This window comes from Halichoeres trimaculatus, unplaced genomic scaffold, assembly GCF_033239565.1.
Source record: "Halichoeres trimaculatus isolate MK-OKI-2021-1 unplaced genomic scaffold, fHalTri1.1 fHalTri1_scaffold_21, whole genome shotgun sequence".
NCBI lineage: Eukaryota > Metazoa > Chordata > Actinopteri > Labriformes > Labridae > Halichoeres > Halichoeres trimaculatus.
Genome location: NW_027437199.1, coordinates 11,811,676 through 11,830,316, shown reverse-complemented (window position 1 = coordinate 11,830,316; position 18,641 = coordinate 11,811,676). Strand labels below are relative to the sequence as shown.

The window sequence follows — 18,641 nt, the reverse complement described above, 5'->3', positions numbered from 1 at the left end:
CAAGAAAGAAGAAATGACTCCAACATGCATCACCATTTTACAGGTTTGCACTCTTTGGACACTGTAGTAAAACACATTCAAAACTAGGTATAAACAATAGATTAGTCAACATCAAAATAAACATTGGCAGCAGACCTGTTTTATTCTGGCTCTATGAGGCAGCTCTTCATATGTTTGAGTCTTACTTTAGGGTTGAAACTGTTAGTTTTGCATTCAGAGGAACTCTAAAGCGACTCTGAAATAAACACTGGCATTATCTCCACAGCTAACATTTACAGGGTAATGACAATTACAAACATTTACAGTAAAAGCAACTTAAAATATTTCCAAACGGACTAGACTGACTCCTACTCTATCTACTTCCCTGGCCTCCCTCCAGCGTTAGTGAATCTTTTCACTTTCTCTTGTCTCCAACACCTGCAGTCTTTCAAACTACGCCACCAAAGCATTTCCACCCACACGCAGGTCCGACTTCTCCTCTCTCGTCTCATTGTGAGTCTATGAATACTTCCTGGTTATAGATCTCTCCAGATCTCACTCTGCTTTTCAAACTCCTCACACTGAATCAAAGACAACAAGGTGAGTGAGTGCGCGTTTTATGTGTGTATGAGGCAGAGAAAGGAGAAAACACACAACTTTCAAGCCCTTGTAGTCGCTTTGGTCTAAACCAAGTCTACAAACCCTGACTGCCACTTTTCTTCACGCTTCCTCTTTACATTTCTGCATCTCTGTCTCGCCCCCGCAGCCCATTTTCCTCCCCAATCTTATGGTTTAATTGCCGTGACCAGCAGACATATGGGCTGTGAGCTGCTGCCAGGAAATGTTACATCTCTGTTAAAGCCAGACCTGATGTTCCTTTGGTACAGAAAGTCTGCCAAATGAGAGCAAATAAGGGAAAATAACCGGTTAAGGAAAAATGCTGCAATGCTAACTTATTTCTTCCTAAATCTCATTACAACAACACTCTGTTTCTCTTCTCCTTCATCTTCCCTCTAATAAAGACGTGGGAAGTTTTCTCCTCCGTTACTCGCGCCCTGCTGAGGTTTCATTTCACGTCCTCCCCAGGCCGGTTGTATGCCAGGCAGATCAGTGCCAGACCAGACTCTCCTTGCCAACTCAGCCTCCATCCTGCAGGCTGCTTAACGATGCAATCTGCTGCTCACCTCTGACCGGACCAGCTCCATTCACAGTTTCATCACAACGCCTCAAACAAGGCATGCAATGCAGTAAGAGACTTCAGAGGGGATAGTTAATACTAGAAAGTAGTCCATGATACCCGGCCAAAGCAGCATTCAAGAGAGGGATGGCTGCATCTGTGCACTGATACAAACAGATCCATCTTTATGTCATTAAAGACACTCTTCTTTTTACTTCTGGCATCTCTGTATCAACGTTAGCATCCAAACGCCATCAGCCAAGAAAGAGCCAGATAACATCCGCTCTAATATTATTTGTTCACTGGCAGACATCACAGCATGGAAAATATTTCAGATTTTAAGAGACATGTGAGCAGACAAGGCACATGAACGATGCAAACGGCTCTGATAAAAGATAAAAAGACATAAACAGGCTGTCTGAAACCCCAAAATATTTTTAAAATCCTGCTGACACTCATGCTTGAGCAAGTTTAGCTTCTAAAGCTGTTTTTTCACTGATCTTGCAGCAGACAAGGCACTCTCTGCCCAGATTATACAGGATGAGTTTTTTTGTTTGTTTGTTCAAAACACAACATACACATGTACAAGCCAAAATCAGTCCAGAGATAAAAGATACGACGCCTCACAAATGACGTGACATACAAAGGATTTTGGTAGCTAATAAAAAGAATTATGTCAAGATTTTATTTGACTCGTATGAAATTTACCTTGTGTGTCTTTGAAGTATATGCATAAAAATATTGTAAATTACATTAATCCTCTTTTCTGGGAATGATTCTCAATTTCTGGGTATCACAGGCATGGCTTTACAGGATGATATTAAAGAAGGGGGTAATGTGCTTTTTTTAACAGCTTCACATGATTTACAGCTAAAAAAACTCTGATTTTCCTCACATCTTTGTTTTTGAAACCTCTGATTTCAGAATCTGTCTGAAACGCTTTGTTTTAGCGACTGTTTCCTTAAGGCTCCTCGCTCCACAAACCCTCTTCTCCTTGATTGGTCAGCGCTCTGGAGGCCTGTCAGCGGCAGCAGAAAGATTCAGCAGAAAGCAGAAAGCATGGACTAATCAGTGAAATCAGCTGATGGAGTTTTTGGTTGGAAAGAAAACCTACAGCCTCTTGGCCCTCCATGGCACGAGTTTTAGATCCCTGCTCTACATGATTCAATTTACTGTATACAGTGAATTGACCCAAGTGAATACACATATTATCTATTTGTACTTTTGGTACGTGACACAGAATGTTTTATTAATAGACGTATAGTCTCTGTGACGGTATTTAAGTGTAGAGCACAGCTACAGCTACTTGTGCTGAAGTTCCCCCTTATTTGGAAAACTGGGTTAGCCTCAGTTTAAGCTAGTTTACCAATCATGACGAGCAAAAATGTTCATCACACAAAGCAAAATGTTTCAGTGATGAAAAATATAGCTGAATGAAAAACGATAACATTTAAAGATTTCGTAATTTAAGGAATGAATTAACCCCAAATTACAACATATATTAACTTTAACTGACACAAAATGGGAAACGCTAATCCAGCTTTCGTTGCCTGGATTGTATCTGTGAATTGCAGGGATCCATCAGTTTCTCTTCTCTTTGTCTTTCAGTAGCCTGTCAAAAGATAAAGCTCTGATTGCTTTTCAATCAATTGCGCGTTAGCTCGTCTGCATTTTTGATTTTGTTATAGAGTTTAGTATTTAGTTAGGTATTTAAGCCAACGCTGCCACTCATCTCCCTCTTTCTGCCACTGCAGTGACTTCACATGCATACCCTCTATATGTTTGAAATATGGGAATGCATGATACCGCCTCTTTAAGTAGCCACAGAAGACTCCTGTTCTTACAATATTACTGTTAGCCAGAGAAGGTGAAGACACTGAATCTAATCATTCTGTAATCTAACTTAGGGGTGAATTTCCCCTCCACCACTTCCCTGCCTCATTGGGCCTTTAATGAGCTGCTTTGAGAACCATCTTCCCATGTCCTTTCTTCCATCCCTTAGGAAACCCAGCGTTTGCTGAGGAAATATTTGAGGAGTGTCCATTACCAAAGCTGTTATGAAAGTCCTCTGACAGCCAAGAAAGTTAGAGTCTGCGCTGGTCTGAGAGCGGCAGCTGGCCAGAGAGATGATGACTGTGGATAGCAACAAGGGGGGTTGGCTCAGAGCTGGACCAAGCAAAGCTCCGGACAAACAAAACCCTGTGTCACTAGTTTTATAGCAAGTGATGAGGGTAAACAGATTTCATAATCAAATGCGCAGAAGCCCAACCTACACGGACACTGAGTCATTTTTTGCTGTTTGCTTTGTTTGTGGTGGATCCGGCAGCAGAGGCAGGGCTTCAATCCTGCAGACTACAAGGACAGAAAGTAATCATTCATTAGTTTCTTTCTGCCTGTGTCTCTCTTTTATCTATTTGTGGTTTTCCTGCCCCATCCCTCATTCGTGTTTTTCTTCTTCTCTCTCTTTATTTCTGCAGCGATGTAATATCTGCAGCTCTCACCCCTCGGCTGTCTCCTGCGTCACTTCCCTTGCTGGTCGGCTCAGCTGTCATGTAAACACAAGCACACCCCTTCTCTCTTTCTCTCGATCTCACATGCAAACACACTCACACACACACACACACACACACGCAGACACAAACACCCAGTCACATGGGAGCAGCTAATTATGACCACATAAACCCAGTGGTAACACAACTTTCACAGCTGGCTGTGAGCACAGTGAGGCACGACTAAAAACACACACACCGTTTACTTCAATTATTCAGGAAAATGCACACCAGAGAAACAAAGTAATGATCTCATTTCTCAGATAAGGCTGCGATGCCGCGGCTCCAAATAGACAAAGTCAGGGACAGAGATTCTGTCAACGAAAAGATGGAGGTTTAGCTGTGTGTGTGAGTAAGAAGAAGAAAACTGGTTTCAGCGGTGAGCATTTTCACGAGGCTGCAGAATAATGATGAAAACAACACATGTACCATGACATCTAAATTAAACAGACCTATTTGTTGAGACAGGACTTGTATAAACATCAGACAGACGTCATGCTAAGTCTGTGACGCAGATGGTCTGTCTTTGGTAAGCACATGCATGCAGCCACAAAAACAGGCGCAGATAAACAGGAACACACACGTATGCATACAGCCAGGCCGTGTTATCACCGCTTGACTCTTCTGACACACTCCAACCATTTCAAGCATGTCATTAACATGAGGTTCAGGCTCATTGCTAGAATTCTGTGCATAGATGTTTGCCAAGTAATGCTCTTAAGGGCGGAAATAACAACTTAGAGCTGCGAAAGTTCTCTTCAAAAGCCTGATGGATTTGTTCTCGGCTAATAAGGCCAAACACAGCAGGATTAATGCGTGTTAATGGTTCATGCTGCAGGATTATTGCAAATTTCATTACCATGGGAGAACCGGAGGACGACAGCTTGAGATTAACACTGCATTTGTCAGGACAATGTTGGTAACTTGTTCACCACAGATCACAGAAATAAAAAAGGAGAAAGTGAGGGTTCACAGGTGGCAAATGCCTGTGCTAATGCTGAATTACTTTTGCTACTCAAACTTTTTTTGACTTACTTAAACCGTCTGAATAACAGAGTTATCATTGGATCATAATGCATCACAGAGTCTGTGTTTGGCAGTTACAAACAGTCTGTCCTGGATCTTAAAACTCAAACCACGTTTGAACACATCAGCATGGTTTCAATTTAATGCATACATTCCTCTCAGTGCTGAAAAAGTTTAACTGTTGACCTCTCAAAAACTTCAGAGATGTAGCTTTAGCATGCTTTCATTGTCACGGCTTGTCTTTTGTTTCACTAATTAAAATTGATTTCATTAGAAGAACATTATGAATCACTTATGAAGCTGCTCTACATATTGTGAGGAGCTTTTTTTCAAATTCCCCATATCTAGTTTTCAATCATCACAGTCAAATGCAGCATCCTATTCGTCCAGACTTGCACATGTTGTTTTGAAAGCATTAGGGCATGTGTTTCGGCTCAGAAAGATCTGAAAAGTTAAGTGTGTGGTTTCTTGCATGAAACTGATTTTTAAAAAAAGTCTTCCTCTGCAAGGAATCATTAAAAATAAGACAAACTGCAGCCAAACGGCCCAACCATACACAACACAACATACCTTCAAGAGGCAAGATATCAACCCAAAGATAGAGACCACATTGGGAAAAAAAACAGCAGAGGTGAAACTGAGATGGACCTGATGTCTCCAAACAAACATCTGCACTGCAAATCACCTGTCCACCAAATAAGTTGTTCTTCTTATTTTAACTGTTTAACGTCTAATATTTTTTAAAAATGTAGTATACTATACATTTTGTTTGGATAAGTAAAACCTGGCTGTCTAAATTTTGCTGTAAAATGGGTAGGTTAGCGTAATGTTTACTTCATGACAGTGAAAGCTACCAGTGAAGCTAGTTAAGAATTCAGCAGCAATGTTTTCCCAGGAGATGGTGGAGACCAAAGCTGAGCAGGAAGAAAATATTCAGGACAACTATGTTCTCACACAGTTGGACTTCATAAGATTAGACAACTATTATATTAGAGCTGATTAAGTGAGCTGATTGTTTTAACTTGAGTATTTACACCAGCTGTCGTATCTTGGCCCCAATTTGCAGCAGAACACAAGGACATTTAAAAATGCTATGAAGAGGATCTGTTTTAATTGGACACTTGTTTTGGAATTAAATGGAGACTGGATTGAAAAAAAAACTTTGTTGAAGACAGCTTTTTTACTGGCTACAACATGCAAATGAAGGGTTTTTATCAGTACAGTTACGTAGCCCTACGGTTTGAAACATAACATCAAGTAAACGTTGAAGTAGCCAGCTACATGTAGCGCTATTGGCAGCCAGTGCTCAAACGTATCCGTAGACTAATGTGTCAACATGTAAACACTGTCAGTTTGTAAGTAGTTTAGTAGCTGCTTATATTCAGCACAGCTGGCAGCCCAATGCTCTAAGACATGTCCGTAATATGTAACGTTTGTGAATCCTGGTTAGCTATGTCCTGCCAGTCATCTACCAAACAGAGCTAACGTAACCTCACTCTTCATTTTATTGATAGACTCTCAAGTTTGAACAGACCACTGCAGAATAACTGCTGACTGTGGGCTGAAATGAACATTATCACAAACAGCTTAGCTCCTGTGTTAGCCTTTAGCTCGGGCTGTATCACTCTCCTGTTTAGCTTTCTTCTGCTCTTCTGTCCTTTTTCTGTATAACAGTTAGGCTCCAGTGTCCACAATTACTACAAAATTAATCACAGAAATTGTTTTCAGCAGAGAAAAACACTGATGATTCGTCTCACTGCTAAACTTTGTCAGCTGGTGTGGTGTTGTCATAGAGACTTAAACGTGCTGTAAATTAATCTGGTCCAGTACAACCCAAGACGATGCATTTTTAAATAACTTGTAATCTGTAATATTGGTGCTGATGATCTCATTTTAAAGTATCCACATAAAGCTAGCTGGACTAAATTAAATAGAAAATGTTGGAGGCATTGTAAATTTATCTACTTTGTTTTTTTTGTTTGTTTTTTTTTTTTTTTTTTTTGTTTTGTTTTTTAATTTAACAAGATCAGTGCAGTAAATAGGTGACATTACAAAATACAAACTGGATCACAGGGACTGGGGTTACTGGGTCATCCCTCTGTTCTGCATTAATTAAGCGTAACAATGGTAACAGAGAAAATATCTTTCATCACAGACTTGAAAATTGGGAACTAGCCAAAACCAAGAGAAAATGAATCAAATTTGAAGTTTATATTAAAATGAATAAGCAAAACATCAGCAAGGTTTGTATTGTAATCCGTCAAAGCAAGGCCATGACCTAACTAGCAGTTACAAACATCACCACAGGGGACGCCAATGTTATAAACCTGTCTTTTTTGGAGAAAGCTTATATGAAATGGTGAAATGGTTAGTTTATTAAAGTTACTGACCTGGCCTGCTTAAAAAGCCAATTGTGGGATTTTTGTGTTTGTTGATGAAAAAATACTTGTTTTTTTTGTTTGTTTTTTGTTTTGTTTTTGTTTTTTGTTTTTTTTTCCCACAGATCGTACTGTATACACTTATCCAAATGCAGAAAATGTATGCTGCATGTTTAAGTGATGGTTTGAGGAAATGACAAAGAAAAAGTGATTCCTCATGTCATCATGTTTCTGTAATACAGACTCTCTACTTCTGGGTCATGTCAACTGGTTTTCTTTTTCCAGTGTTTCTTGCTGATCAGTCAGATTAGTAAATATCTGCCTCATCAACTGGTTCTTCCTCCAGTCAGGCCAGTCTGACTCAGCCTCTGTTACAGGGAAGCAGCTCAGGAAGAAACACTCGCATTAACACATTGACTGATTTCCCCTCACTGCTTGAGACTGAAGCTGCGGCCAAATTTAGAGGCTGTTTGAACTCTGTCATACACACACATACACACACAGATGTGAGTGCCCTGTTGTGAATCAGCAAAAAAATGTTGACTGCTGCGTCTGTGTGTGTGTGTGTGTGTGTGTGTGGGGGGGGGGGGGGGGGGGGGGGGGGGGTCGTGTGTTTGCGCAATCGCTGGAGCAGCAGGCAGGTGGTTGTCTTGTTTTCCTCCCTGAAACACTGAAGTGCTGACGGCACCTCACAGGCATGCTTCCAAACATCCCGCAGCACAATTGGAAGGCTTTATTAAACAAATAGGGACGCTGCTTTAAAGCCACACACTCATAAATTATGTTCACAGCCAGATAACTGCCATGGGCCTCTTCAAATTTAATATAACCACAGTTCATAAACGTTTTATTTGACTTTCATGCGGCTCTTGACATAACCTGGGGGGAAGATGTAAGATCATTCTATTTCATCAAACTTGTTAAAAAGACAGAGAGGGATTATTCAATACTTCTTAACTATGTTCATCGTGGAACATGCCGCATTCGTCATGAAATCATCACTAACTTCTCTCCTTGCATCTGGAGCCTGAGGGTCGGGCTTGTAAAAGAGGGGCGGGATATTTCCAGAAAGCCTGGAGCGCCGTGCTCAACCTTCAAAACACTGTGTTCAAGCTCCGGAGCGAGGCCTTATTATTCTCACTTGTTTACTTCAACTCCAATTTCTATGTGCGCAACACCACCTGGAATGCGGACACTGCCGAACACACACAGACTTCTTCAAAACGCACATGGCTCATGATCAAGAGTGTCCGCTGCAGGAATGCGGCGCTTTCTTATTCAGCAAAAACACTTTTTTCCAACACGCCGAGAGATGCAGGTCTAAACACAAACACCAGAATATACCAGGACTCTCAGTGGGCACAAAATAAGCGCGCAAACGCACCTGCGGCAGCGAGAGGGAGAGACAGAGAGGGAGATGATCCCGCATCAGCTGAGCGATCAGAAATAACTTCACTCACGTTAAAGGGCGCTCCTCTTCTGCTCCACCACCGAGGCGCATTTTCCCCCTTTTAAAAGTGTGTCACAGCTGGCAGGTGCAACTGCGAATAGAGAGGTCCCGTCCGATGAAGCGCAGTGAGTCCGGCTCGGCCCGCCCCGAGCAGGATCGGCAGGGCTCGGCTCCGCTCGGGCCAGCTGTCTGTGTGTCTCTGGTGGCTGTCGGGAGATGACTGCGTACATTTCGGCCCCTTTTTCCCATCAGCTTGGAGCTCCGCACACTCTGCCTCTCTGTTCCTGCCTTTTCATTATCTCATGTCCATGTGACACGCTCGGGCCTCTGTCAGTGGAAACTTAAAGGGACCTCCCACGTGATGGCGCTCCGTGCGCGCTCGCGGTCGGTAGTGCACGCGTCCCAGGGAAGCAAGATGCTGCGCCCTCGATAAAAGTAAAACAGAAGGCCGTGAACACCTCAGACCGGCGGCTTGAAGATGGCTTTAATGATGAAGAAGTAATAATTGCTATGGGAGATATATTATATATGATGAAACAGAAAACAGTTCAGCAATATTAATATTAATACAGACAGTGATGAAGGTGAAACTGACAGCATCTCTTTGTTGGCTATTTCTTGCTTCCAAAATGAGGTCATGCAATGTGTGACATCATCATAAGGTGACTAAGATTGTGGGGAAACAGCTGATGTCATGTGAGAGACAGGCCTACAGACAAAAACAGACAAGGGCCATTCCCCTGAGAACAATCACTGTACAACCTTAACACTAAATCTGCTTTAAGTCTCTACTATCTGTGGCTACACTGTGTGTTTCTGTTCTGTGTTTAAGGTGACCATGGAGTTTCCCTTGTTGACCATTTCCTCTTGTTTACATTCACACCTTCTCCTCGAGAAGATGCTCTGAGTCCACTGGGCCCAATAGACATGAATATTACACATCCTGCCTCGTAAAAACAAATGTTGTTCACAGCCAGAGGTGTTACTAAATAAAAGCTAAAGTGCTTAACAAAAAGTCTCTGTGAGCCTTCAGAGTCATAACTACAGCCATAGTAAGACTTTCAAAACACCCCAGTGGTAACCAATAAGCCTTATTCTATGCTTTTAATACAAAAACATGGTTCATCTCTGGTCACACTGAAAGCCGTATGAAATGTCTTTAAACTGCATTTTCTTTAACCACCAGAGGGGGGTGTCTCAACTTGTTGCCAGAAGAAGCCTGATAATATAAAAGTCAATCAGAGAATGATATCACTTGTCACCTAAATTTATGGCGCGTCCCATTTGTACTTGGAAGTCGGAATTTACGAGTTCAGAGTGGGAAATTTCAACTGGAACACCAGCTGAGGTCAGCATGTCCTACCGGGAAGTTAGGGTATCCACACCACCCCTGAATTCACAATCAAAGATGGCTGCCCTGAGTGTAAACAGTAATTAGGCTCCTGTTATAGTCTGTTTGTTAAAGAATTTCTAACTAGTGTTTGTCACAATAAATCGGTCATATAGGCTACTTAGTATTGTTTGATCTTTATGCGTAGAATTATTGCTGTTATGGCAAGTTTTTCTGACTTGGAAAGTGGAATACTACTAACTCAGAGATGATGTCATTCCACTCCCCACTTCTCAGTTTTGATGTAATTGGAATGCAACATAAGACTTAGCTGAGGATTTTTGAATTGAGTTCAAGATCTCAAAATCTAGCTTGACTTAAACTTGCATGACTCACGTGCACCTCCTTCTAGTTGTAACTTCACGTCGAAACGATGTGGTCCACATGCCCATTGATTGGTCTGCTGAGCCCATGGACAGTATGATAAATGGGTGTAGTCTCCATGACATCACCTATCTGTTTCTGAACCAGAGTTTTGAAGTAAAAGCTCAACAGGGGCCATATTAGTAATAGGGCAGCTTTGAGCCTCCACACTAAAGGCTATAAGGCTCCTGCCTGTCAATCAGCTGAGCTGTGCTTCCGATTAAGTGAACTAGTTCCTAATATCTTCAAATATTTTGTATGTTTTCTGTACTTCAGGAGCTAGCTTCAAGACACTTTACAAACTGCACATTTTAACACTTCCACAGTCAAATATTTTTAGACCAGAGGTTGCCACTTGGCTGAGCCCGATAGTGTTTCCTGTATTCACAATTTGTGATACATCTCCTCTCCTCCAAAGTTTCCGCCCCATCCCACCTTGTAATTGTTTCTGTATGACATACTGCAACATGTGTTAGCTTCGGTTTACTATGAATCACTCAAATTTGCCTTGAAAAAGTAAGTCAAAAAATGTAGCCTAAAAGGTAACAGGCAATCTGACAGTCAAGTCATCCAGACCACACTGCCCTCATGTGTTTAGGAGTTGTTTTTACAGAGTGACACACTGGTATCTCAGAAGTATGTTGTCATTATCGTTTTGGGTCAATACTGGGCTTAAAAGGCTATCACAAAAAGTATAAACCAGGGCTTAAGTCCTTTGAAACGCAGCATGGTGGCCATTTCATGAATTTCAGTCCCACACAGAGAAAAACAGATATTGTATGATTTGGAGATAGACCTGAAAGACACTCTTTGGTCAATTTGTCTATTAAAAACAAAAGAGCCAAACTCAAGGTTTCACAGTCAAAGTTCAAAAGACCGCCTGGTAACATCACAAGCTCCTCTTCCTCTACATTAGACATCCAATGGGACAAAGATGTACTTTTCAGTGTTACTCAATAACAAACCCATCTCCTCTGGTATTACATCCAAACAATAAAGCTCAGACAGTGTCCGTCCATTTGGAGTAAATGGAAGCAAGGCTCTGCCAAGATTCAGACGTGCACATTTCAGAATCACATTTTTCATCCACTTCACAATCGCAAGCCTGGAAGAAATCCTCTTACAGATGATTCATCAAAAACTCACACTTTCACTGGAATTTTTACAAAAATATCAAACTCAAAGTGGGTCTTACGCATGCTGCAGCAACAGTATGCTAATATGTCTTGTCCCACACTCTATTCACTGGGTGTTTTTATGACTGAACTTTAATTTAACAAGTCTTTTAATGTATTATGTCCCAAATCATAATTTCCATACTTTTCCAGAAAAGTCTCCTTCATAATCAAATAAAAGATGCCATTTACTTTTTCACTGAACAGCAAATTACCTCCCCAACTGAATAATTAAAGATAATTCATTTAAGAGGGGAATCTGCATTTTATCTTCTTACAGTTAGCTTTTGTCTGATTGAGTTTTGTTTGAAGGCTGAATGTTACTTAGAATAACCTTTAATCAGACAGACTTTTTAATTTATGCTGTCATAATGGATAAAAGCACACTCATAAGTACAGAATGATATCAATAAAGTCTTTCATGAACACTAATTAACTTGTTTTCTCCTCAGTCTGATGGAGGGTCTCGTTGGCAGTCAGGACCGTGTGAACATACCAGAGGTCCGGGGGTCTGTGAGGCTTGCGAACCCCCTGTGGATTGAATTAGAGCGGATTACAACTCTCACCAACAAAAGACACCAACTCTGTTCCCCCGCCTAGCACTGTGTGCTATCTGCTCCTCTGACACAACTAAATGTGTCTCCTTTTGTGCTGCCAACCCATTAAAACGGTATCAAAGGGACATTAACTGCACGTTCAACAGGCTGATTATTACCAGCACTGCTGATTTAATTCCATTAAGGGGTTTATTTCTTTTAATTAATCACTTATGTCAAAAAATTACCAGGGCTGAGGCAGACCCTTAGTCTCCTTTGCTAAAATCTACAGTGTTCCCCTATATACAGAAAATTTTGAAATTATATTGCAATTTTGTTCAACTATCAGTATAAACTAACAAAATAAATGTTATATTTCAGAATTATGTCTGGAACACTGTCTTTCTTAAATAACATCAAATCTGTGTAAGATGTTTTCTTAAATGATGAAATCAAAGCTGTAGCCTTTGTATTGATTACTTTAATTAAACTAAGCTTCAGGACACCTTCTTTTTAATTAAATTCCAATTAAATAAATAGCTATGACAAGAAATGTAAATCAACTTACTTGCAGATGAAGAGGTTGCATGTTTCTCCAGGAGGGCTGGAGGATGAGAGAGAGCTGTGTACATTAGGTTTTCAGTAAAATTGCTTCAGTTAACTGGAAACTACTTAGATATTACTCACCTGATGATTCATCCCCTCAGTGAGTGCTCAGTGACTCGACATGTAGTAAAACACTGAGATCATCCAGATATCTGTGTTTAAAAGAAGGACAGCATCAGTTCTGCTGTCTTTGTCTCAGATAGAAGTCACGGCAACTCAGAACAGGTCATTGATCCTCTGTCAATGACCATACAGTAATGTGATCTATTAATCAACTCAAGAGGAGACTTTGCTGGCAAGAAAGGACAAAACAAGCCTAGACTTGTTTGAGTGTAATAATAGGACATGACCAGACATAAAAAAAATAAAACAGGCAAAAAGACAAGGGCAGGAATAATGGCAAACTATTATCTTATCCCAGCCCCACTCATTATCATAGGAAAACAGTAAAAAAATAATTATATGCTATATACTGCTAACTAAACTGTGTATGTGACTTAATCAAAGACAGTAGGCTGCTTTAAAATGAACGTTACAAAAATTCAGAGACTGTGAGGCCAAAACTTTTCAAGCTCTGCCTACTGGCTGATGGCAGTACAACTCCTTTGTGTTGATGGACAGGACAAGGGTCCAACCACATAATTTAATATAAAAAAGACAGTCAAACAAATTAATCCCAAACATGGTTTCTATAACAGTTACTTTCAACAATGTTTATATAAAGCCTACTGATGTTCTTTTTTTTTTCTTTTGAGAAGTTAAGTTTTGATTATCAATTTGATTTTAAAAAGATGACTGATTGACAGCTCTGTTACTGAAAGCAGGCTCCTCTTTACTAAATTATCGGAGCAAGAATAGAAAATAGGTAACATAAGAAACAAAAGGGTCATTGAACTTTACAAAGCCCCAACTTTCTGTTTTCGAGCAACACAGGAGGCTAATGATGTACCTGCCTGAAGGATCTTTATTATTCTATTGTAAGTTGAGGCTGTTCTTTTTTTTTTTTTTTTTTTAAATGTATATATTATTAAGGCTATGCATGGGTATGACAATAGTCCCCACTACTTACCAGATTTTTTTTTTTTGCATGCCTTGGCATTTTGTAAAGAGAAAACACAAATAAAAAGTGCGAATGCATGCCCACTCAGGGCTTCCGTACTTCAACAAAGCTTCATAAACTATAATTACTCAGGTAAACTCGCCTTAATCTATAGTTTCGACGCATGAGCAGTTTTGTTTGAGCTTGAAGATGAGAGGATATACTGTAGAAAGCCTTGTATTTGATGAGTAAAACAAATCTAGTTTTTTTTTTTTTTTTGACTCAGTCACATCATATTCTTGAAGCTGTCTGTAAAACAGTAAGAAAACAAAAACAGGTTGTACTGTCTCTTTAAGGCTTGTCACTGCTCCTAGCTAGCCTCCCGCTGCCTGTTATTTTCTGCAACAAGATGGCTGTCGTTCCTGAGAGCAGAGTCCTTACTTTCAGTGTTTTTAAATGGAGCTCTTACTCCTCTACATATTTACCTGAGTAAGTAACGGGCGCGGTAGCTGTACGTCTGTGTGCATTCGTTTTTGCGGTTTCAGGTTGTCTTTTGTCGCCACCGTGCACCTGTGTTAGTCCCAGCCGGCCCGACTGGCCTGATGTTAGCTCGCTTGCGCTCCCAGAACGCTAGCCTAGCGTTAGCTTGGCAGTGGCGATAGGTGCGTTTGTTTCCAATACTGGAGCGCCCGATGGTGACGTCAATGATGGGCTTTAACGGCATTTTCTGAGTGCTTGAGTTTAAATGGATTTAAGATAACTTTTCGGTCATCATTAGACTTATTGACCTAGCTTTAAGCGATATGTTTGTAGATAAACGGAAAAATAGTGTGCACCGCCCATCCTATGTCATAACTATTTGTGTGTTAGTTTTAGTGTTCTTCTCCCGTTTAAAGTGATGTCAAACCAGCAACTCTCAGTATGTCTCGGCAGGCTGTGTTTACCTGATTTTTGTCAGCCTCACGGAAATGAAGTGTTAAGACACTACTGATATTGACATGTTTGGCCGAAAATATGTAGTCCGGTATTACTGCATGTTCAAAACAAACGTACATACTAGCTACTTGGCTACAACGCTAGCTGCTGTTATCTAATCGAGTAGCTTCACTTTAGCAAAAGAGACCAATTGACTTCTTCTTTAGATTGAATTCACAGAGGAGAAGAAAAAAATGGGATTGGTGTCTACAAATGAACTATTAAATGCTCATCGGTGGAAGTGAAGTCACGCATGAACTCTAAATATTAAAATGTTGCTGCTTCTGAAACCAATGTAGCCCTACTTAGCTGTTTAATGCTAGCTATCCACAACAATACTAGTTTAATGTGTACTTGTTGACACGGTAAAATGGTTTTATTCCTCTATCTAGTGTTGTCTAGCGGGATGCCGATGTAATAGTATGGTTTCCTAATTAGGTTCCCAGTTACAAACCTATTTCTTATATGCTGCCCTACATTTCACTGTGATTTAGGTCAAAACTGATGTAATGTGAACATAACCTGTGAGCAAACAAAAACAAACAAAACACCACTTTAAACAAACACGCTTTTGGCAGGAACATCTCTTTCTCACTAACTCACTCAAACACACACACACACACACACACACACACACACACACACACACACACACACACACACACACACCAACTAAAAATTATAAGATATCCAGTATTTTATTTTTAAAAATGGGAAATTAAGTTTTAAACTTTTGCCTAAATATATTGTTGCTTTTCGATTTTTTTTCTTCATTTGTTTCTATTTTCTTAGTTTGGCATGTTTTTCAGATTGTTACTAAAGCTGTTATGATAATGTTAACTGTAATAATCATTGCATTGACAACTGATATTTGTATTATTATTATTTATTTATGATCCATTTAACACCTAATTTAAAGTTTTTTTTTAATGTGTTTTCTTTTAGGAATATCTTGGTGGACAAACCTAATGATCAGTCTTCCAGATGGTCTTCTGAGAGCAATTACCCCCCACAGGTTGGTTTACTGCTGTCTCTTCCCTCACTGGTCCTAAGCTCTCACATGTTGCCAGTTCAAGGCAGGACTTTCCAGGTTCTGTTGCACCTGCCTTGTATAGCCCACAGGTGATATGGTGGGGCAAAGTTGGTCTTCCTCTGCTAGTCTCTTAAAGTTGGTAACAGAGGTGTTGTGAGGTGAACTTCATGTCTGTGTATGTAGAGCTCCTCCTGTGTGTTTACTAGTCGTGCTTGTCAAGCTTCTGTTTTTCTGCAACACATTGTTTAATCACACACTGGCACACCAGTGTCTCATGGTTGTGGAGATCAGTGTTTCAGTAAAAAGGTATATTGATGGCAGAACTTCATTACAGCATTGATTAGAATTTCTACTTGCAAGAGACTCCTGATTAAAAAATCTGTGGTTAGAATTAGGCCTGAACAATGAATCGATTTTAAACCGACATCGCAATGTAACAGGATGCAATTTTCAAATGGCAAAGGCTGCAATTAGGAAAAAAAAAAGTTTCATGTACACAGACCTAGAGAGAATATAGTAACTTGTACTTGTTCTCCCTTAAAACCAGCAAAAGTCAAAATGCTGATTTTTCTGGCAAAAAAACCCTGTGGGCTACAAAGATTCATCCAGTAGATCGTAGAGCCATACCCCTTGGTCAATTTTTTTCTGTATGGTTTGTTACTCTTACTGACAACTGGATGTCAGTAAAATTTCACAGTGTTCCTTTTTCTTTTTCAATTAAAAAAAAAGCAAAAAAGACTTGTTTGAATGCTAACAGTATCTTTTGTGGTTAGTCATACTATAAAATGACTTAAAACTTGTGTTAAGTGAACAATGCAGAAGATAAACGTCCCCCAAAAAATCGTATGCTAAATCGTAATCGCAATATTGGTCTAAAAAAATTTCAGTTAGATTATTTTCCAAAATCGTTCAGCCCTAGTTAGAATCTCTACGGTTTGTCGAGCAGCGCCTCAGTCTGCAGTTGCTACTCCTATCTCCAGCATTGTCCCACAAACAGCGCCTTTTGATTGGTGACATGCAGAGCCATTTTTTGGAAAACATGACTTACTGTAGAAAACTTATGGTAACTATTTAACTTTTCAAGGTTTAATTTAACTTTATAAGACAGCTGCTGAGCCTGGGAGCTGTTTAATAAACATTTGCTTAAAGGTGTTTAAACAAAGTTAAGTGTTGGAGTTTGTTTTATCCCTAATTTTGAGTATGTATTTTAAAAATATTTTCACAATTATTACAATAAATTAATATCGGCCCAAAAATATCAGTTATTGGATTCCTTGACTACTGATAATCAGTGGTCAGAATCGGCCCTGAAAAAAAACATAGCGGTCTATCTCCACTGAATATCATCCACCTGCAGAGTCACCTGACATTAATGTTCCTGTTTTTTACCTGCAGTGTTCCCACATGCATTTTCTCCCTTTTTTCTCCTGCTATTGGCAGGGAAAGATCATATAAAATTGGGGGAATAATTAATTATTTGTGTTCACACATGCAGCCCACTTTTTAGCAGATTTTTTCTGTCACTTGAACTTATGTTAATTTGAAAGCTAAGCAATTTGATATCTGAAAATATTCAGATTAAGGGAGGACAAGGTGTTACTCAAACTTTGTCTTGTATTTTCACGTGTTTTGCTCTTTGCCCTGACAGTCTGACCTGTGTGAATTTGATCAGTTGAACCACAGTCAGTGTTAAGTGACTTCACAGACCTGAGGACTTGGGTGTGATGACAGCTACAGTTTGTTTACATTCTGTGTTTGAAATGATCTTATGTTGTACATGAACAAGTTTCACCAGCATGTGGCTCAGAGTTTGTAATGAAACAGCTACTTTTGTACTTCAAAAGTGTTCTCAGTGCCCGTACAGCTTTAAAACAGGTTTCATCTTCACATAGCACCGTGAAAGGGAGTGTTTGAGGTTAAATCTGAAAGTTTGTGTTACATGGCTGGCGGAACTGAAGCTTTTCAAAACAATGGTTAACCACTTGCTCACAAGTTTCCAGGAAAGTGGCTGTGTGGTGTAGTGTCTCAGAGCAACAGGCGTAACAATACAAGAGAATCAAGCAAACAGTGACGTTTTTGGCAATATTGGTGTCGTTTTACGTTTAATGAAATTTCACAATCTGAAACGGAGGCACATTCGTATCATATATCCAGATATTACGGTGGGTTTATTTACTTGTTAGATATGAGGTCTTATTAGGTCTGTTGCTTCCTGCTTGCATCAGTGTGAGAAAGCAATATTGGAATGGTTTATTAATTGAATCATGGGGCTCCCTAAATTAATTTGCTGCTGCAAATATTCAGGCATTTTCCCAGCAAAATCAACAAACATCTTTGTTCTTCTGGCTGACCAGTCAGTTGCTAAAAATATGCAAATAGTCCCTTATGTGATTGTTTTAATATTATTTTATTATTATTATTATTTACTATTGAAACACTGCAGAAGATAAAGATGGCAGTATTTCAATACGTATGCATCACAAACAACAATTAAACAGACAACTGCTTTTGAGACTGTTTTCCTTTCCTAGGTTAATGTAGTTACTTATTTCACCACGATAGATCATTATCATAAAAGCATTAAATTTGATCCAGGCTTAGTCACCCAGGGCATCAAAGACATTTGGAAAACAAATCAAATGTTTTTTTTATTGCATGGTTTTATGCAACATTCAACCTACATTTCAGTTTGTAGTTTTACAATAATGGAAGAAACATGCAATTGAAAACAGTTTTTGATTTTGAAAGGCATTTTATTTGTGTTTTGCAACCCCTTGGGGTTCAACAACCCAATTTTGGGAAACACTGGTCTACACCTGTGTTGTTAAGTTTCTTTGGATAAAATTTGTTGTGAATTGGCACTTTATAAATAATGGTTGATTGTGAAATATCATATGAAGGATTTTAAAATGTGAGTTGTGTTATTTGGACATCTTTGTTAGGGATGGGTACCGAATTAGGTACT

At 39.7% G+C, this 18,641-nt stretch overlaps 1 protein-coding gene and 2 long non-coding RNA genes across 4 annotated transcripts in view; 1 reads left to right on the top strand and 2 right to left on the bottom strand.

Annotated features, from left to right (window-relative positions):
• LOC141810727 (uncharacterized) overlaps positions 1 to 8,862 on the bottom strand; it is a 71,117-nt gene extending 62,255 nt beyond the window's left edge. Inside the window, exon 1 of the long non-coding RNA XR_012600115.1 lies at positions 8,570 to 8,862. This is a non-coding gene — a long non-coding RNA (uncharacterized LOC141810727). The remainder of the gene's footprint in view (positions 1 to 8,569) is intronic.
• A 167-nt stretch (positions 8,863 to 9,029) lies between these two features.
• On the bottom strand, positions 9,030 to 14,340 carry LOC141810425 (uncharacterized). The gene is made up of 4 exons (XR_012600098.1): positions 14,154 to 14,340; positions 12,711 to 12,781; positions 12,592 to 12,627; positions 9,030 to 12,018 (listed from the first exon to the last, which is right to left on the bottom strand). It is a non-coding gene; the product is annotated as an uncharacterized LOC141810425 (long non-coding RNA).
• The window catches only part of mkln1 (muskelin 1, intracellular mediator containing kelch motifs), a 32,812-nt gene continuing 28,149 nt past the window's right edge, over positions 13,979 to 18,641 (top strand). The window contains exons 1-2 of one of the 2 annotated variants that reach the window (XM_074697953.1): positions 13,979 to 14,157; positions 15,589 to 15,658. In XM_074697953.1, the coding sequence (XP_074554054.1) occupies positions 14,078 to 14,157; positions 15,589 to 15,658 (150 nt within the window). In that variant the 5' untranslated portion in view covers positions 13,979 to 14,077. The remainder of the gene's footprint in view (positions 14,158 to 15,588; positions 15,659 to 18,641) is intronic. The other variant, XM_074697952.1, reaches the window with a different exon arrangement.